This window comes from Schistocerca gregaria, chromosome 7 (genome assembly GCF_023897955.1).
Source record: "Schistocerca gregaria isolate iqSchGreg1 chromosome 7, iqSchGreg1.2, whole genome shotgun sequence".
Lineage (NCBI taxonomy): Eukaryota > Metazoa > Arthropoda > Insecta > Orthoptera > Acrididae > Schistocerca > Schistocerca gregaria.
This window is the reverse complement of record NC_064926.1, coordinates 215831148-215853236: the sequence shown is the minus strand read 5'-3', so window position 1 is coordinate 215853236 and position 22089 is coordinate 215831148. Positions and strand designations below refer to the sequence as shown.

The window sequence follows — 22089 nt, the reverse complement described above, 5'->3', positions numbered from 1 at the left end:
CGTCATTTGGCCTAAAACTGGTAGCAGAGATATATTAAATTCACCACAAGTAATTGGGTAGATTGCAGTGTTTTCTTTCTGCTACAGTCCCACCAACTTCTCAAAACTGAATGTTGCTCAAATGTGTTGCATGTCAAAGAGTGCTGCGACATTGGAAATGTTCTGTATATTCTCCATTTTAGATAATACAAGCACTAGCTTAGTTCCTAAAACAATAATGAAGTATTTCCTCTCAAAATATGTCACTAACTGTAAATATGAACAGAAAAATAACCAAACACATAAACAACTAAAAACTTACCACACAAAGCAGCATGCACTCCATCTCTTGTTGCCAAGAATCTTTCACTGAGTGAGTGCTCTTCCTCTCTCCATTTTTGGAAGGAATCCAAATTTGTTTCTGCGAGAGTGCAACGACTCATATCTTTCACAGTGAGGAAAAACTCCTGAGGAGAATGAAAATAATTTTTTTGTGCATACAAATTAAGGTTCCAGAATGAATCAAAATTTTGTAATACAGTGCCTTTCATTATGGGAGATAGAGCTATTTAAGCAAAACTCATGACAACACTGTTTCAATTCTACTAGTATCTCATCCATTTTAACTCCAAATTATTATTATTAATCTGGGAATGACTGCTAGGTCATGACTACTGATTTCTCTGTTGTCATCCCTTTTTCTTTTTCTTTTTTTTTTTCTTAACGAGAGTGCTAGTCTAGTGAGGTATGCAGGAGGACTTCTGTGAAGTGTGGAAAATGGAAGAGGTGTACTATCACAAGAGAAGCTGTGAGGGTGGATAATGAGTTGCACTTGGATAGGTCAACCAGGAGGAGCCCTGGAAAGACTACGTCCAGATTAGAGGCACAGTCCCATACAGTATCAAAACTACAGCTTTCAACATCAATCTTGCCAACTTCTGCAACTGAATGGTCAGAGAAGACCCAAATTTGATCTTCTCCCACTGCTAATGATTATTTCTTGGTGGGAAGACAAACAGGTCTCCTCCCTGTTATGAGAAAAACTATGGCATTACTTTAAGGCTGCAATTTTAAAAGATGATGTTCATTACAAAGAGAGCTGTGTATTAACCATACATTCATCTAATACAGTTCAGGGAGTAAATGAAGTTGTAGTTCAGTGGCAGAGGTCGATACAAAATTAACTTTAAGGACTTTAAACGTGTGTTTCACTTATGAGCAATGAAACACATTCTTCACAAAGCAAGTGTTTCACTTAGGTACAGCAAGACATATGCACCGCAAGGCTTTTTAAAAAAAGCAATTTTAATATTGCAGTGCATTCTTTTCATGTGACCAAGCTTCACTACTCCTCCCACTCTGGTTGTTACATTTCATTCAAGAGCTGTGTGGAATCATAATCATTCTGAACTAGAGAGATAAAACAGTTTGTGTAGCTATGCCACTGCATTATAGAGTCAACTGGACATGGGTTGTAGACATGACACTGCTGTATAGTAAACAAGTCTCTCCAAATTTAATGATCATTATTCCACATTGGATTCTCTCAATTTAATGTAGACTCTGAATGGCAGAAACGACTAAGGGTGCACTATGTATGTTAAAACAATCAGAAATTGTTGAATCAGAGTATTAGGCAGTTACTGACAGACTCAAGAGAAACAATAATAAGAGAGTTTGGTAAGACTGACATTGTGAAATCAGCAGAGAAATAACTTAGTGAAAGAAAAAGCCCAGTAGAAATTTTTTGACAACAAAGAAGATGCTGAAATTAAACCTCAAAAGGAGAACATATAAAAATGAATCATTTGAAAAGGAACACAGATGTCTAAAATAAATAGATACCATCAGAATGTGCAAACTGGCAAAACAGCAATGACTAGGCTGGTAGAAGTGCAAAATTGTCTAGGCAAGCCTGCATGATTATATAAAATATAGAAGCTCCATAAGAAACCTGCAGAGATAAGAGAAGCAGCTGTGTCTTGCCACTCGGGTCACATTAAGAGTCGTATTGTCACCATAGCACCATTCACCTTACTCCCTCTTACTTTCATTCTTGTTTATTTCAACAGTTTTATTATGTGATTTTCTCCTGTTCTCTGAGAGATGTTATTGCTGGTCCAGGAACTGTTACTAGTCGAACAGTTTACACACACTTTGATGCTCATTTCAATGCTTTCTCATCAATTGGGAGGCAGGGAGTGAGTGAGTGAGTGAGTGAGTGAGTGGGTGGGTGAGTGAGTGGGTGAGTGAGTGGGTGAGTGGAGGGAGGGGAGGGAGGGAGGGAGGGAGGAGAGGGACGGGAGGGAGAAGAGGGAGGGGAGGCAGGGGAGGGAGGGGAGGGTGGGGTGGGGAGGGGAGGGTGGGGAGGGTGGGGTGGGGAGTGAGGGGAGGGAGTGAGGGGAGGGAGTGAGGGGAGGCAGGGGAGGGAGGCAGGGGATGGAGGTGAGGGAGGTGAGGGAGGGGAGGGAGGTGAGGGAGGGGAGGGAGGAGAGAGAGGGGAGGGGAGGGAGGGGAGGGAGTGGAGGGAGGGGAGGGAGGAGAGAGAGGGAGGGAGGGAGGGGAGGGGAGGGAGGGGGGAGGGGAGGGAGGGGAAGGAGTGGAGGGAGGGGAGGGAGGGGAGGGAGGGGAGACACTGAGCAAAACCTGCCATTAAATATTATTTCTGCACTGTTTCACAATTGGAGACAAAGACACTTTCATCAGAGAACATAGATTACAATCTCAGATTCTCAAAACCAAATTGTAAATTGATATTTAACAGTTAGGTTTACTAGTACTACACAAGCTGAAAGACCATGATGCTCCACAGATACAAAGTTCCTCACTGCCATAGTGAAAATATTATTGTTTTCCTGATACTATTAAATTATATTAATTGTTTACTTACATTAAGCATCTTCTCATATTGAGCAGCCATTTCCATGGTATTACTACTGTAATCCAATGTGTCTTTCCATGAATGTAGAAGAAAAGCAAATCTCAGTTGTCTTGCTGAATGTTTCTTCAAAGCATCGCGTATTGTTACAAAATTCTTCAAAGATTTTGACATTTTGCAGCCAGCAATCGTTAAATGACCTGAATGTAGAAAATATCGGACCCAGTGACTATTGTCATAGTAGGCCTACAACACAAACAGAAACTGTTGTATTAACAAATGATGGAAGTTATGAAACAAATATATGTACAGACATACATTGATCAGCCAGCACATTATGGCCACTGACCCACCATGGATATACACGTGTCTGGGCGATCAGCGTCACCTGACAAAGAAAGACAGCTACACACACACACACACACACACACAGTGCATGCAATATCTATGAGCATACTATCCATGTGTAGATGGGGACGGCATGCAATCTAAGTTTGACCAAGAGCAGATTGTGATGACATGGAGGCTCGGCATGAACATTTTGGAAACTGCACAACTTTTTGGGTGTTCAAGGAATACTGTGGTGAGTGTCTTCAACGCGTGACAAAATGAAGGTGAAACCACGTCCAGATGTGGGTTTGGGCAGCCACCCCTCAATACAGATATCACACATCATAGGCTGGACAGACTGGTAAAACTGCACAGACTGTGCAGAACTAACATCAGACTTTAATGCTGGGCAGAGTACAAGTGAGTGTGAGTGTGTGTGTGTGTGTGTGTGTGTGTGTGTGTGTGTGAACACACAATGTACGCAACATTCCTAATGATGGGCCTCTGCAGCTGCGACCAGTGCATGTGCCGATGTTAAGACCACATCATCATAAACTATAACTGAAACGGGCACATGACCGTCAGCACTTGACAGTAGTGCAGTGGCATGGTCTGATGAATTCCAATAATCTCTTCATTATGCCAATAGGTGGGTGCGAATCCAAATTCTTCCAAGAGAACAGCTCCTTGACACTTGTACTGTGGGACAGAGACAAGCTGGTGGCAACTCCATTATGTTCTGGGGAACATTCCTGTAGGCATCCAAGGGTCCAATCGAGCTCATTCAAGGCACAATGATTGCCAAGGAGTATTGTACACTGGTTGCAGACCACATACACCTCTTCATGACAATCACGTTTCCCAACAGCAGTGACATTTGACAACAAGATAATGTGCCATGTCACATGGCTAGAGGTGTGATGGAGTGGTCTGAGGAATAGAGTGGTAAGTCACCTGATCTGAACCCAACAGAACGCATCTGGGATGTGACTGAATGTGGTGTCAGAGCTCATCACCCACCTCCCCAGAATTTACAGGAATTAGCAGGAATCAGATGACTTGTGTGTGCAGATGTGATGCCAACTCCCTCCAGTGACCTATCGAGGCCTCAAGGCCTCACTGCCTCAATGAGATGATACGTTGCTACTGTTAAATGTACCAGAGGTGGACATACTAGCTACAAGCTATTAAGTAGGAGGTCATAACATTCTGGCTGCTCAGTGAATGTGTATGAACAACTGGACAAAACATACTTTCTGTCTTTGAGGCACAGAACGCGCATGTGCCCCCCCCCCCCCCCCCATTGGCAATGCCTGTCAACAAAATGGCAAAGACAGCCTTCATCAGAGTGTACTGACTATTCCCAGCACACACAAAATAGCCTACATTTCAATGAGTATTTATTTTTGGGCATGTGTTTACAGCACGTTTTTCTAGTACCTTCCGCCGCGGAAGCCGAACATGCGGCAGACCAAATGGACGTGGTCAGCCCATAGAGGGCTCTGCCTCCGAGGCGGCTATTCCGTGCAGCGAGGGTGCCACTGCTAAGCCACGTGCAGACAGCGGCCAATAGCCACTCCCTCCGGTTTCGTATATAGGGACCCGCTCTGCCCTAGTCCAGCCAGTCTGGTACTCGCTCTGGATTTCGTTTCCATCTCGGCGGTACTGCGTTCTGGTCGTTGCTCGTTGTTGACATTTGCCTGGCTCTGGATACGAGTGGATTTACGTTTGGCATTTGGTGTTGTGGTTTCCACAAGCCTCCGTTGTTTATCTCTTCCTCGTTGTGTCGCTCATAGTCAGTCGTGGTTGGTTGTGGTCAGTTGTCGTTGGTTTGTCGTCCGACTCGTCCTGTGTTTACCCGGTGGTGCGTGCTCCACCGCTGGCAGCTTCCCCGCCTGGCGGCTCTGACCCGCAGCCCAAGGCGTTCCCGCTGTTGGTTGTGGTTACTACAGTTTTCATCAGTACTACCTCCTATAAGAATATGGCACACTTTCTTTTTTTTTTAACTGACTCTGTATATACTTGAAGTGGATGTTTTTCCTAAGAGCCACCAGGTTTGCTTTGGTAGATATCTGCAGTTTCATTTTGCAATGCGTTGGAAGAGGTAGCCCAAGCATTTCACCCTGCATTTCATGTGACACCCAGTGCTAATAGGATACATCAGTTTATTTCTCTTTGAAATCGCAAAGCTTTTTAAGTGGATCTCTATGTGCTAATTTGATTGGGAGGTCCCATACTAGTCTGGTACAATATTCAGCTTAATGATTGTATTAACAACAGCAGGAAAACATGAAAAACAGTCAGCACTCCAGTAATGACTGAGTTGCACAGCTGTATGGCAATGGTGTGTATCATTGTAAATCGTATAAATTCAGCAAACTAAGCTCTTCTTGAGATCCACATGCTCGCCACTCTGTCACTACATTTAAAATGCATATATACAAATTTTACCACTTTATTATTGGCACAGATGATTATCCTTTCAAGCTTCATGTTATTCTTAACAAAGGTGTTCCAGATAGCACATTTAGGCTCAACACAGATGCACCAAAATCGTATGCAGTCAGTTCTGGAAACTGAATGAGGTGAATCTGGTGACAATAAATGTGAGTATCTCCAGCCATAATCTTATTTACTTTGAGTTCTTCCTTGTGTTCTATGGTTTTCACACTAGCCAAATAGTATGGTTTTGGTTCCTTCTTCCATATATTATTTACAGTAATATATATCTACACCAGCCAACTACTATTTCCTAACTAACATTTTAAATTCTCATTTTTTTTATTTATCATCATTTTAAGGTACTGTTATGTGTCCTGTTGATAACTAGCAAACTCTGAGGTATGCCAAAAAGATATTGACCTTCAACACAACAATAGCTCAGCTTCTGCCAATGACGATTTTTAGAATTTCCTAAAAACCAAAATGAATGAAAGTACTATGAACATCAAGTTTATGTTGCATTATTTAAATTATGTTTAATAATCAAAAAATTTTTGAATACCATTCTCTCTGCAGCACTTTCACAAAATTAATAGCACATTGCTGCCTGTAAGCACTTTTGCGAGTACTTACCTCAGCCTGGGCTAGTTCATTGTCATGGTGTGGGAAACGTAGGTCAACACCTCCTGTGTGAATGTCCATTGATTCACCGAGAATATTAGATGCCATTACAGAGCACTCAATATGCCACCCTGGGCGACCATGACCCCATGGCGAGTCCCACCAAGGCTCTCCTGCTTTTGACTTTTTCCACAGAGCAAAGTCATTTGCAGAACGTTTCTCTTTCAGTCGATCTTCTGATATACACAGGTCACCTGAAAAACAAGCGTAATCATAACAAATCTTATAAAAAGTCACTAATATACTGCCCCCATGGGAAGACAGGAAGAAATGTGTGTTTTTTTTTCAATAGTTTAGTGTGTGTATTTTTTGTTTATCATATATGCCACAAGGATTCTATGTCACATTTTGCAAGGTAATCTATGATGGCTACTACAGGCAGTAATCTACTGCAAATTTTAGTACCCAACAGTGATTCAGATTCCCCACCTAGCCTGAGTATCAAGAGTGAGAACACCTCAGAGATATTCAGGCTCCTGGCAACAGCTGCGGTTTGCTCCTGCATGATGTGCAGTAGCTGCGGCACACACATCAGGGGGAACTGCTCCCCCCCCCCCCCCCCCCCCCCTCTCACAAGCACCACTAGTTACTGTAGCCTGGATATTATTAGCCAGTCTTTACTAGTGACTGAAGCCTTTAGTTATATACCATTGAATACATTTATTTATGTTTGTGATTTGGATTGCATTCTGGACTGTTTTATAGGCTTGAGACAACTTTTCTGTGCTCTGGACTTGTTTTGGGTGTTTGTTCACTTTGTGATTTCCTCTGTCCTTTATCTCTGGAACCACCCATTTCATTCTGCCAGTCACAACGTTACCACCAGTTATAAACTATGTCCTACCTACGAAGAGTAAGATAGAATACAAGAGCCTCCCCCCATCCGAGCGAGCTGCTCTTCCTTTTCAACTTTCCTTAACTTATTTCTCTCTCCTCCCAAATGAAAGAGCTATTAGTAGGAAATGTATCACTTTTACTTTTAACTGTGCACCTATCAGCAGTACTGTTAATTTCACCACGTGAAGGACCGGTGATAGCCACCAATTCTGTCTCATAATTTGTCGTACTGTTTTGCTAGCTCTGGGCTGATGCATGAAGCACATGCGGTTTTCTACTAAACAGAGTTGAATGCATGTATGGTTAGGCATCTGGTACAGCACTACTGCAAGCCTAATAAGCAACTGTTAGTATGAGACACCTGTATCTGTTTCTATTGGCCAACTGTTACAGGGGCTTGTAGTGAACCCTCTTGTTAGCCTTACCAATGTGGTGAATGGAGTCCCACAGCTGCTAAACTGGTGGTGCTGCAGATCTGGAGCCTAAGTGCAGTAGGTTAGAGATTTCTATATAAACAAGATAAATAAAGAGTCAGTTCATCAGGTGACATTGCTGAAGAATATAAGGATGTTTAGTTTCACTACTCAATTTCTTTTTAGATGGCATGCACTTGTTAATAGTGTAAACCTGTTTCCAAATAAGAGGTTTGGGTAGCAACGTTGCTTGACCAAACTGAACAATACATTGCCTACATAGAGCTCAAAGGGAATCTATGAAGTCTAAAGTCTGCAGTAATGTATTACTAGTTTTTCCACGAGATAAATCAGGATTCATGCTTTAAGTTCAATTTTGTAGCCTACAGATGACTATATCTGGAGTTTGTACTTAGTGCCCACAACCAATGATTCACACTAGTGCAATTATATAGGTGTCCTCAAGGTGGGGGACCTGAAAGGAAGCTCTTGCCCCTTCCTGTCACTCCCCATGGAATCTGGAGTACAGAGCTTTTATTCATCATAGATATTTCACACACTTCAAGAATCTATAACCATCATTTCCCAATTTTTGTGTGTTGCCTATAAAATTTGGTTCTTGTGGCATGACATGCCTTGAAACTGACCGATTTGAAAGTCTTGTCCCCACTCCCTGGGAAAAATGCTGCTGACACCTTTGAGTTTTTACACATTATGCACACACAATGATGAAAAGAATCTAAAATGTGGTCTGGTGTTTACTACTATCTCATGACTAATAACTTTATCTACCAGATGACAATGTATTTAAGAAGTCAATTGTATCAATAAATAAGAGAGCGGTATAACATTTCAATGTTCTTTACCCTTACGTGTCATTTCAGCTTTCAGATTTATAAGCATACAGTATTGTCTGGAAAAGTTGGCAGCAATCAAAACATAGTCAATATTGGGTAATGTCATTTTATTTATTTTAAATTGCCAACAACTATCAGTCATTTCACTGAGTGTGCTTATGCCCTTACAGTGAAACTGTAGAGCCTAAAGTAGATACAGTTCCAGCTGTGTCAACTGTAATGGAAGCCACACACTGAATGCATCCTTGAGGCATTACATGATCTTTAACATGATTAGTGCTGAAAGTGGCTCCAACTTACATCTCAAATACCCAATATGATTGGAATGAGATGAAAACTGGCAAGCAGCTTCAGACTATCCATTCACGCACCACAGAGGTGTGGCAGCAGCAAGTAGTTTATCCTCATGACATTGTAACTCTGTCAGAGACAGCAAAGGACTTGGAAGAGCAATTCAACAGAATGAGCAGTGTTCTGAAAGGAGGATATAAGATGAACATCAACGAATGCAAACCAAGGATAATGCAATATAGGAGAATTAAATAAGGTGATGCTAATGGAATTAAATTAGGTTACTTCATTTAGTAGAAAGGTTTTGCTATTTGGGCAGCAGAATAACTGATGATGATTGAAGTAGAGAGGATATAAAATGTAGACTGGCAACAGCAAGAGAAGCGTTTCTGAAGAAGGGAAATTTGTTAACACTGAATATAGATTTAATTGACAGGAAGTCTTTCCTGAAAGTATCTGTATGAAGTTTAGCCACATATTGAAGTGAAACATGCTGATAAATAGTTAAGACAAGAAGCGAAAATAGGGTTTTGAAATGTGGTGCTACAGAAAAAAGCTGAAGACTATATGGCTAGGTCACGTAACTAATGAGGTGGTACTGAAGAGAACTGAGAAGAAGAGAGTTTTGTGGCACAACCTGACTAGGAGGGATCAGCTGTTAGGACTCATTGCAAGACTGCAAGGGATCACCAGTGTGATACTGGAGGGAAGTGTGAGGGTAAAATTTGCAGAGGGAGACTAAGAGATGATTACAGTAAGCAGGTTCAGAAGGCTGTAGGTTGCAGTGGTTAATGGACATACAGAGGCCTGCACAGGATGGAGTAGCATGTAGAGCTGCATCAAACCAGTCTTTGGGCTGAAGATCATGTGTTGTTTTATACAGAGAAGAATAAAGCAATACAGTGGTCATGTATGAAAGCTTCTCTAACTGCAGTTTCCAAGTACACCACAGTGTCGTTGGTGGACTGTTGTGTCAGAATCACACTTAAGTAGAGATAGGATGTCTCAGTACTAAAGACATCAAAGCAGGTGTCAGTTTACCATTCTTTCAGGCAGTTTGATTATTTCTGTTAGTCAGACTGGGCTGTAACTGTTCAAGTGGAGCATATTTTTCTCTGGCTTAAATAAAAGGTTGTGTCTTATCAACACAGCACAAATTCCCCCTTTTCAATATGTGACTGACAATCCTGAAAATGTGTTAACTTTTAACACTGTCCACTGTGTTTTTTTTGGAGCCCACCATCTAAATTCTGGAAGATTGCTAGGCACACTTATTACTAGCAAGAATTTTCAGTCATTTCAAAACAGTACCACCTAACCTACGATTTGGACCACAACCATGTTGTGAGACTCATATCCACAGTCACTGGTGCTTCTGCAATTTATGACAAGACACTTCTGAGAGCCGCTATAGTAATGAAAAATCAGTTAAACTGCACAACAATTGATAACCAATAACCCTGGAAATAGCATTGCTTATGTATCAGAACAATCAACTGAAAGTATCAAAAATATAACAGCTTAAAAATTTTACCTCCGAGTTCGCTTTCCAAGATGCTGACAAGTGTACGAGTAACTAATTCTAGCATGAGAAAAGTTAAAAATGGAGTTTGTGATAATTGTAAGGGCAAAATAATAAAGATAAACAAACAAATTTCAGGCCTACAATTCATAATCAATACTGTAAGGAGAGATGTGATCAACTAAAGAGAGAAAACTGGGACCTAAATTCAAGGCAAAACCAAGTGAAATGATGCAAAACAAATGCAATAAATCATCCAGGTTGATAAAAGTTTCACACAAAGCTAGTACTTCAATGACAAAAAGAACAACAAACTCTGTAGAAGCAGTTACATTTTGCAAGAAAAGCAAATATGATGTTTAGCAATGAAGTGCCCATGACAACTGTGCAAATGATCACGATCTTGAAGAAAATCAGCAACTGAAAATGAATGGTCTTTTTGGGAATCTCAACAACAAACATGGATTGTCAAGAAAAAAAAAAGAGTAGTGTACTTTTACTAGCAAACAGGCATGATAGACTTCTATCTAACATGGTCAGAGAGAAAAACTGTGACACAAGAGTGACTGATGTAGTGAAACCTGCAGTGAGAACCAAACATGTTGCAGACACTGATTTTCAAATGAAAATAAAACAGGATAAAGGCTATCGTTTGCATCACGAACTCACACGACGTATCTAAATCTAATTTGCAGTTTGCATGTAAACAAACAATTCTGGACAGCAAACATGAAAAGAAAGAAATTTTGTTCAGAATACATTAGATGTGGTGTATTAGAAATAAGTTATCTGAACTGAAACCTGCACATCAAGTGGGGAATTCACTTTAAGAATTAAGGGAAAAGGGCTTGTGCTTGACTGCATTAATGAAATAATTAAATAGAAACTTTTAAGGAATAAACCTATCTGTGTCCTACTGACAACAATGAGGAAATTAAAATGAGCAAGAAAGAAGAGAGTAAATCCATCACAACTGGTGACCTAAATTTAAAATAAAGGTATGTGATGCTGTAAATATGAACTCAACTACCTAGTCATGAATAAACCCAATCTAAAAATTTATCACTATAATGTACAATCCCCGCATAATAGTATTAAAAAATTAACCCACTATTAACAGATGAAATAAAAGATATCTTAGTATTAAGTGTTTTGAACATTGGCTGAAAGCAAGGGGAAACTACAACCGTAATTTTTACCGAGGGCATGCAGCTTTCCTGTATGGTTAAATGATGATGGCGTCCTGTTGGGTACAATATTCCGGACGTAAAATAGTCCTCCATTCTAATCGCCGAGCGGGGACTACTCAAGAGGACGTTGTTACCAGGAGAAAGAAAACTGGCATTCTACGGATAGGAGCACGAAATGTCAGATCCCTTAATCGGGCAGGTAGGTTAGAAAATTTAAAAAGGGAAATGGATAGGTTAAAGTTAGTGAAGTTCGGTGGCAGGCGGAACAAGTCTTTTGGTCAAGTGAATACAGGGTTATAAATACAAAATTAAATAGGGGTAATGCATGGATAGGTTTAATAATGAATAAAAAAATAGGAGTGCAGGTAAGCCACTACAAACAGCATAGTAAACGCATTATTGTGGCCAAGACAGACACGAAGCCCATGCCTGCTACAGTAGCACAAGTTTATACGCCAACTAGCTCTGCAGATGATGAAAAAATTGATTAAATTTATGATGAGATAAAAGAAATTATTATGGTAGTGAAGGGAGAGGAAAATTTAATAGTCATGGGTGACTGGAATTCGAGAGTAGGAAAAGGGAGAAAAGGAAACATAGAAGATGAATATGGATTGGGGGTAAGAAAGGAAAGAGGAAGCTGTCTGGTAGAATTTTGCACAGAGCGTAACTTAATCATAGTTAACACTTGGTTCAAGAATCATAAAAGAAGGTTGTGTACATGGAAGAATTCTGGAGATACTAGAAGGTATCAGATAGATTATATAATGTGTAAAAAGTTCTCGGTTTACTTGTCGCGTCAAATTTTGATAACATCCCAAGCTTTTGATGACTACCTCCGCATCTTCGTCAGGGGTAAAACTGACTGTCGTGGGCTGGTGAGGCTTCCGCTTTTATAATAGTGGACGGCTTCTCATTGGCTGGATGTTGTCACAGTGAAAATGGCGCATTCCGAGTTGGCGGCCTCTATGTCCATTGATTTTCTTTCCGCGCTTTATCCAGTGTTGCTTGCAGCGCCATCCATCGCAACAGGCGGAGAACTGCGAGGAATGTAAGAAGTCTCCCTCTGCGCTCTTTCTTTATCAATTGCGCACTTCCATGCATTTCTGAGTGCATAACCGAAGTCTCTGTTGAAATTATTTTCACAGAGTCTAATTTCAACTGCTTCCCTGATGACAGAGTCCCAATAGCTGGGAGCGTGAGCAAGTAGTCTTGTTTCATCAAATAAAATCTTATGTTTATTTAACAAACTGTACTCAGCCACTGCTGATTTTTCTAGATACCTGTTTTTCAGGTGACGCTGATGTTCCACACAGTGACCGGCAACAGTTCTCATAGACTAGCCCACATAATTTTTGCGACACATGCAAGGAATGCTGTAAAACCCCGGTACCCTCAGGCCAAGATTATCTTTCACGGGTCGCAACATCTCCTTAATCTTCCTCGGTGGCCAGAAGACGTCTGATTCCTTGCCGGCTCAGGACTCTGCCGATCTTGCTGGTCGTTGCACCACAGAACGGTAGCCACACTGTGTGTTGGTCCTCTTCATCTGTTCGAACAGCATCCTTCCTAGGTTTCTTCGCCAGAGTAGATCTGATATCACGAATCGGAATATCCATTTTTTCTGAATACCGTCATCAGATGGTTAATCTCGGAGTCGAGATGGTCCTTATCCGAAATAGTCCTAGCTCTGTGTACCAAGGTATGCAAGCACAGCTCTCTTCTGAGCTGGGTAGTGAAAACTACGTGCATTTAGATATAAATCTGTATGCGTCGGTTTTCCGTACACAGAATGTCCGAGACGTCCTTCTGATTTTTGCTCCACCAGCACATCTAACAAGGGTAACTTCCCATCCTTCTCCACCTTCACTGTAAATCGTATATTCTGATGTATACCATTCAAATGATCAACAAACTGCTGCAGTGCCTCATTGCCATGTGGCCAGATTAAAAATGTATCGTCAACATACCTGAAGAAGCAGGATGGACGTAAGGGAGCACTGTTCAACGCTTGTTCTTCGAAATCCTCCATGAAGAAGTTAGTTATGACTGGTGACAATGGCGATCCCATGGCTGTTCCGTCAGTCATTTCATAATATTTTCTACCATAGTTCTTCATTAGCTCCCCTGTCTTCCTGCTAAGTGCTGCTGTTGGATCCCGTTTAAGAATCCAGTACGTGAAATTAGACTCTGTGAAAATAATTTCAACAGGGACTCCGGTTATGCACTCAGCAATGCATGGAAGCGCGCAATTGATAAACAAAGAGTGAAAAGGGAGACTTCTTACATTCCTCACAGTTCTCCATCTGTTGTGATGGATGGCGCTGCAAGCAACGCTGGATAAAGCACGCAAAGAAAATCTATGGATATAGAGGCCGCCGTTTTCACCGTGACGTCATCCAGCCAATGACAAGCCATCCACTGCTTATAAAAGTGGAAGCCTCACCAGTCCACGACAGTCGGTTTTACCCCTGACGAAGATAATGGAGGTAGTCATCAAAAGCTTGAGATGTTATCCAAATCTGACGCGGTCAGTAAACCGAGAACTTTTTACGCACAGAATCCGTTGCGAAAGACTTCGTAGTCAGATTATATAATAGTAAGACAGAGATTTAGGAACCAGGTTTTAAATTGTAAGACATTTCCAGGGGCAGATGTGGACTCTGGCCACAATCAATTTGTTATGAACTGTAGATTAAAACTGAAGAAACTGCAAAAAGGTGGGCATTTAAGGAGATGGAACCTGGATAAACTGAAGAAACCAGAGGTTGTACAGAGTTTCAGGGAGAGCATTAGGGAACAACTTACAGGAATGGGGGAAAGAAATACAGTAGAAGAAGAATGGGTAGCTTTGAGGGATGAAATAGTGATGGCAGCAGAGGATCAAGTAGGAAAAAAGACGAGGGCTAGTAGAAATCCTTGAGTGACAGAAGAGATACTGAATTTAATTGATGAAAGGACAAAATACAAATAGGCAGTAAGTGAAGCAGGCAAAAAGGAATACAAACATCTCAAAAATGAGATCGACGGGAAGTGCAAAATGGCTAAGCAAAGATGGCTAGAGGACAAATGTAAGGATGTAGAGGCTTATCTCACTAGGGGGTAAGATAGATACTGCCTACAGGAAAATTAAAGAAACCTTTGGAGAAAAGAGAACCACTTGTATGAATATCAATAGCTCAGCTGGAAACCCAGTTCTAAGCAAAGAAGGGAAAGCAGAAAGGTGGAAGCAGTATATAGAGGCTCTATACAAGGGCAATGTACTTGAGGACAATATTATGGAAATGGAAGAGAATGTAGATGAAGACGAAATGGGAGATAAGATACTGCGTGAAGAGTTTGACCGGGCACTGAAAGACCTAAGTCGAAACAAGGCCCCGGGAGTAGACAACATTCCATTAGAACTACTGACGGCCTTGGGAGATCCAGTCATGACAAAACTCTACCATCTGGTGAGCAAGATGTATGAGACAGGTGAAATACCCTCAGACTTCAAGAAGAATAGAATAATTACAATCCCAAAGAAAGCAGGTGTTGACAGATGTGAAAATTACCGAACTTTCTGTTTAATCAGTCACGGCTGCAAAATACTAACGTGAATTCTTTACAGGCAAATGGAAAAACTGGTAGAAGCCGACCTCAGGGAAGATCAGTTTGGATTCCGTAGAAATGTTGGAACACGTGAGGCAATACTGACCTTATGACTTATCTTAGAAGAAAGATTAAGGAAAGGCAAACTTACATTTCTAGCATTTGTAGACTTAGAGAAAGCTTTTGACAATGTTGTCTTGAATACTCTCTTTCAAATTCTGAAGGTGGTAGGGGTAGAATACAGGGAGCAAAAGGCTATTTACAACTTTTACAGAAACCAGATGGCAGTTCTAAGAGTGGAGGGGCATGAAAGGGAAGCAGTGGTTGGGAAGGGAGTGAGACAGGGTTGTAGCCTCTCTCTGATGTTATTCAATCTGTATATTGAGCAAGCAGTGAAGGAAACAAAAGAAAAATTTGGCGTTGGTATTAAAATCCATGGAGAAGAAATAAAAACTTTGAATTTTGTCGATGACATTGTAATTCTGTCAAGAACAGCAAAGGACCTGGAAGAGCAGTTGAATGGAATGGACAGGGTCTTGAAAGGAGGAAAGTTTAATTGTAGCCCCCCCAGCATAACACTGTCATAAGAAAATGGAAAAGTAACAAATCCTTGGGGGGGGGGGGGGAATAATTGGAGAGGAGAGGAGAGGAGAGAGAGAGAGAGAGAGAGAGAGAGAGAGAGCCAACATATTTAAAAGGTATTGCTGACAACATGAAAATAATCAAACTTTAATAACAACAACAAAGCCAATGAAAATAAATAAGTGAATTCAGAGGGTCTATGTTCATCAGCTCTTTCTCACAAAATGAAGTAGCAAAAGCTATAAAAGGACTAAAAAATTCTGACTCTGCGGGCATTGATGGTGCCCCTGTAACAACTTTGGAGAACAGTGCACATCAAGCGCATAAACGTCAACCAAAAAACTACCTCAGGAAACTTATCGGAATATAAACCGATTAAAGATGATGGACCTCAAGGATCAGTATTAGCACCCCTTTTCTACGTAAATGTCCGAACCTTGAATGTGGATGCACATGAAACAATCTTATTAACAGACAACACGAGAATTCCAGAAAGAGTGAACTGAAAAAGAATTTACAGCATTCTGTAAACAGTGTCACAAAACAACTTAGTAAATGGGCACAGAATAACCAGCTTCTAGTATACAGTAACAAAACTAAAATAATGTAATAGATAAAAATTGTATTCACCAAGTGCCAGCAGAACACACATATAAAAGAAGGTTACAAATATGTAAGCATTCAGAGCCTGTTGGGTTAAAGGGGAAGAAAGAGGGGTGAAGAAAAGGACTGCAGAGATCTATGGAAAGGGGTAGATTTTGGGAAAGTCACCCAGAACAGCAGGCCAAGGGAGACTTACTAGATGGGATGAGAAGCCCTGCGGTTCTGGCTGACTTCCCTGAAAACTACCCCTTTTCCTAGACCTCTCCAGTCCTTTTTCTTCACCCATCATCCTTCTCTTCTCCTCTTCTGCTTGAAGAAGGAGCCACAGGCTCCAAAGCCTGACTAACTGTGACCTCCTTTTTTGTGTATCTTCTGCCACCACTTGGTGAGTATATTTTTTTATCCATCCAATTAATTTATTTGTGCAAGAAATGATTGTTTACAGTAATAAAACTGGTGTACTAAAATTCCACAATGCTCAAAACAAGGATACTTTTACATCGTGTGTGTATCAACAATGAACCAGTTGGTAATAGTATGGAAACCAAATTCTTAGGCCTATGGTTCCAAAGCAAAGTAAAATGGAACAAATATATTTGATACCTTAATGCAAAATTGAGCAAGAGATGCCACCACCTTTCGTCACTAAAATGTTGTTGTAACGAGAAAACAACAGCGAGTCTGTATCAAGCCTACTTTCATTCTTGCCTTAAATATGGGGTCATAGACAAAACAAAAACTTACATATCTCCCAAATCAACACATCTCTGTGCCAAAACAGTACTTTCTCCATGGGAGTTATATTTCTAACAAACTTCATGAAAACTTAAAAGCAATTACTGAGGTGAAACCTTTCGAAAATCTTAAAAAGTCATATTTACAGCATCACTGCGTTTACTCAGTTTAAGAAATTTAAATTTGTGATGTGTGCTATATAAATAATTAATGTATTGCGGTTAATTTGGTGGAAGCAATAAAACAGCGAAGTCATTGGTCTCATCGGATTAGGTAAGGCTGGGGAAGAAAGTGGGCTGTACACTTTCAAAGGAACCATCCTGGCATTTGCCTGAAGTGATTTTGGGAAATCACGGAAAATCTAAATCAGTATGGCCGGACATGGGACCAAACCATCATACTCCCGAATGCGAGTCCAGTGTGCTAACCACTGTGCACCCCGCTCAGTAATACTTAATGTATGAAGCACATTATTGTAATATTAAGTATGTATGCTTAAAAATCACTTTCACCTTTATTCTTACAAACTGACTTGTGAAATGTCTCATGCATACACTGCTTGTAGACAATAGGACCAATAAAACAATCTACACACTGCACATCAATGTCACATTGGATTCGAATGCATTCAGGGTTGGGTTGTTTGGGGGGAAAGAGACCAAACAGTGAGGTCATCAGTCTCATTAGATTAGGAAAGGAAGGGGAAAGAAGTCAGCTGTGCTCTTTCAAAGGAACCATCCCTGCATTCCATTGAGGAGGACTAATGCTAACGACCTGTAACATACTTGAGAAGGCTCAACAAAGTGGAGTGGATGTGGCACTTGAGAAAAAACTTCTGGATGGTTATACTTTAAGTGCAGCTACTCATGGGGGTTCAGTGTGGGCTGTAATTATAGTATGGCACTGAAACTGTGCAGATATGCTCATGCATTAATGCGGAACCAATTTACGCTGGAAAATTAGTTCCAATTTTGACTACGAGGTGGAAATCTGGCGCTGTACAGCATCTCGTCCACATCTCTGGTGCTCATATTGAACAAATTGTGAAAGCAAGGGTTAATAATATTATGAACATTATGCCTTTCTCACTTGTTTGACCTTTTCTGCCCATGTCCCATTCACAAACCATTACATGTGGAAACATTTCCATATCTTTCTTGCATTCACAGAACCAGATTTGCACATGGTGGCCAAAATTGGAACTAATTTTTTTCCCACCATAAAGTGGTTCTGAATAACACATTAGAATATCTATCAAGTTTCACTCCAAAAGACAATTATTTTCTTCTCATGGCAAAAGTGACATTTTTCAATACATTCTCACAACGAACAACATACCTTCACCATCCTGAAGTGACTTTGCATCCCCATATGCTTCAGGAACCAATTTCGCATAAAAATGGTTCTTTCTGGCATCAAAAGCAGCAACATCAAAATATACAGAGCCATTGGAGACATAGGCTATGCCATTTCCTATTATCTTCTCAATATAATTTATTATTTCAGGAATATACTCACTCACACGAGTAAGAACATTTGGACGGAGGACCTGTAAGAGCAGTAAAAAAAAGGGAAGTGTACGTTACGCCAAATAAGTGATAAAATGATGACAAAGATTCTCTCTTATTTCAAATATACAATTTTTTGCTGATGTTGGAGATATAGTATGGTGAAAGTACTAAACATAAATAATTATGTTCTTCAAAAATAATCTGAACTAATTTGTACAAATTATTTTTATTCAGTTGCTTTAAAAAAATCATTTTGTATATTGTTATTTCCACAGTGAAGTCCTACACATTGTGATGAAAGAAATGTTTCAAAGAAAATATGTTGATAATGTAGTGGATTGACTGTTTCTTTCATATGTGGTCTCGGTAGCTTTGACAGATATTAGCTGAAGACTTTATGAGCAATGGCATTTCAGTTATTAGTATTTACGAGGAACAATGAGGTGACACTATGTATAGTTTGTCTACAAAGTTTTTGAAGGCTTACATTTAATGCATCCATATCTCTGTGAAATTCAGACTCCCAGTGTCGCGATAATTTTGCAAATATCGAGATGTCATTAACAGATGCTCCTTCTCGTTGATCCAGCCATTCTGCAAGTGGATCTCTAGCTTCCTTCAGCAGCAGCTGTAACAAGAGTTTATTTTCACTCAGACCACACAAATTTGGTTAACCCTTTAACTGTTCCGGACGAGTTAATATGCACACCTTTGTACCTGTCCCTGTGTGCTCTGAACGTGTTTACATATGCCACCATTCATCCTACCTGGTACTCTGAACGTGTCTACACGTAGACACATTGAGAGTACCAGGTAGGATGAATGGTGGCATGCGTAAACACGTTCAGAGCACACAGGGACAGGTACAAAGGTGTGCGCATTAACACATCCAGAGCAGTTAAAGTGTTAATTTTATCACCTCAGGTCTTCCTATGACCCTGAAGACCCATAACAAAAAGCAGTGTAATATTTTAAAACATCACACAAAAAAAGGAGTATATTGTTTTTGGAAACTGAAGTGTTCTCAAAACTCATTTAAAATCTCTTTCTGGTACAGCTTTCCATGTCACCTTTCATTCTATGGAGTACTGTTTTAAACATTTTACATCCTGATGTCTTCCAACATGTCTAAAGTTACATAGTAAAAGAATGAATACACACATAGACAACAAAATGTCAAGCAGAGAGACCGAGTGAATGAGGATGCAAAGCTTCCACGATCAGTAAGCTTCTTAGGTATAAATAAAAGTTTATCTCGTTTGGAGGTACCGTCTGGTGGAAAAAACTACTGATGAATGGTGCTCGTATTTCCAGCTGGGTGTCACTGTTCTTAGCCACTTGTTGACATATTGCTCGTTGGCTTCTGTCCCAGAACCGTTGGTCAATGTTTGTTTAATAATTTTCTTGACATTACACCAGCATGACTGCCTGGCATTATCCAAGATTCAACCTCCACTGCCATGAACATTGACCAACGGTACCAAGGCAGAAGACAACAGGCAATACGAATGACACACTTACCATTTTCTGGTGAAGTAACATAATTCTGTGGCATGGCTCTCTGCCATGCACCTGGCTGGGCCACACATTGTTGTCAGTAGTTCGGGGAACTGAGGGTGGGGTGAGATATGTGGTGGGGGGGGGGGGGGGGGAGGGGAGGAAAGGGGCACAGTAATTGTGTGAGGTGCGGTGGTTGGTTGGTTGGTTGGTTGGTTGGTTGGTTGGTTGGTTGGTTTGTGGGGGTTAAAGGAACCAGACTGCTACGGTCATCGGTCCCTTTTTCCAAATACTAAAAACACCCACAGAGGATAAAAACGATCAACAGACGATAAGACAGACGACACAGAACAAGAGAAACATAGACAAAGACCAGACAAGACGAACTAAAATCACCCAGAGTGTGACGGTGGTTGGCCGACCATACAAACAAAAGGGGAAAAGCCAACCACCGAGAAACACATGAAAAAAAATCAGACAAATCGTAGGCCATAGGCCAGAATCAACACAAAAACACACACTTACATTAAGCAATAAAATCCCCCTGCCCGAATAAAACGCAGAACTATGTCCTCTATGGAAGAGTCGTCAGATAAAAGTGCAGAGAGCGTATCAGGCAGCGCAAAAGTCTGCCTGAACACAGTTAAAAGGGAGCACTCCAACAGAATATGGATCACCGTCAAGGACGCCCCACAACGACAAAGAGGGGGATCCTCACGACAGAGTAAATAACTGTGCGTGAGTCGGGTGTGGCCAATGCGGAGCCAACAAAGGACGACTGATTCCCTGCGGTTGGCTCGCATGGATGTCCGCCACACAGTAGTCGTCTCCTTGATAGGGCGGAATTTGTCTGGCACGGGCAGGTTGCGCCAATCAGTGTCTCATAAATTGAAAACTTTGCGGCGTAATAGTGCCCGCAAATCAGTCGCCGGGAGGCCAATCTCCAGAGATGGTGCACTAGTAGCCTCTTTCGCCAGGCGGTCATCAGTTTCATTTCCCGGTATCCCAACATGGCCTGGGGTCCAAACGAAGACCACAGATCTGCCGCAACGGGCAAGAGTATGCAGGAACTCCTGGATAGCCATCACCAGACGAGAATGAGGGAAACACTGGTCGAGAGCTCGTAAACCGCTCAGGGAATCGCTACAGATAAGAAAAAGGACTCACCTGAGCAGGAGCGGATATACTTTAGGGCACGAAAGATGGCGACCAGCTCAGCAGTGTAAACACTGCAGCCAGCCAGCAACGAACATTGTTCAGAATGGTCCCCTAGAGTTAGTGCATAACCGACACGACCAGCAACCATCGAACCGTCGGTATAGACAATGCTAGAGCCCTGATACTTGGCCAGGATGGAATAAAAGCGGCGTCGGAAGGCCACCGGAGGGACTGAGTCCTTCGGGCCCTGTGCCAAGTCGAGCCGAAGGCAAGGGCGAGGCACACACCATGGGGGTGTACGCAGAGGGGCGCAGAAAGGAGGTAGTACAGAGAAACACTCAAGCCCGTAGAGAAGCTGTTTGACGCGTACGGCGATCGGACAACCCAACCGGGGCCGACGTTCTGGCAGACGGACGACTGACTGCGGGAACAGGACACGATAATTTGGATGCCCGGGCGAGCTAAAAACATGGGCAGAATAAGCAGCCAGTAATTGTTGGCGTCGTAACCGCAGTGGAGAAATGTAGGGTCCCCCTTAATAGGTCAGGCGTGCACTACACGCCGGAAGCGGCTACGAGGGTAGCGGAGTACCTGTGGAGTGCACATGGGGTTTTTTTAGGTTAGAGAATTCCCTCCCTAGGCCCGACAAGACGCCTCTTGAGACGCGGCAAGGCAGGAGTAGGCAAAATGCAACAAGGAATAACAATATTAATGTGCTTATAGTAAACTGCAGGAGCATCTATAGAAAGGTCCCAGAACTGCTCTCATTAATAAACGGTCACAACGCCCATATAGTACTAGGAACAGAAAGTTGGCTGAAACCAGACGTAAACAGTAATGAAATCCTAAACTCGGATTGGAATGTATACCGCAGAGATAGGCTGGACAGTGAAGGGGGAGGCGTGTTTATAGCGATAAGAAGTGCAATAGTATCGAAGGAAATTGACGGAGATTCGAATTGTGAAATGATTTGGGTGAAGGTCACGGTTAAA

The 22089-nt window shown here is 41.5% G+C and overlaps 1 protein-coding gene across 5 annotated transcripts in view; it reads right to left on the bottom strand.

The window, feature by feature from the left end:
- LOC126281245 (cysteine--tRNA ligase, cytoplasmic) overlaps positions 1 to 22089 on the bottom strand; it is a 77015-nt gene that overhangs the window by 30075 nt on the left and 24851 nt on the right. For all 5 annotated transcript variants that reach the window (XM_049980035.1, XM_049980038.1, XM_049980033.1 and 2 more), the window contains exons 4-8: positions 18930 to 19070; positions 18270 to 18480; positions 6263 to 6504; positions 2870 to 3103; positions 302 to 446 (exon numbers count right to left, since the gene is read on the bottom strand). In XM_049980035.1, the coding sequence (XP_049835992.1) occupies positions 302 to 446; positions 2870 to 3103; positions 6263 to 6504; positions 18270 to 18480; positions 18930 to 19070 (973 nt within the window). The remainder of the gene's footprint in view (positions 1 to 301; positions 447 to 2869; positions 3104 to 6262; positions 6505 to 18269; positions 18481 to 18929; positions 19071 to 22089) is intronic.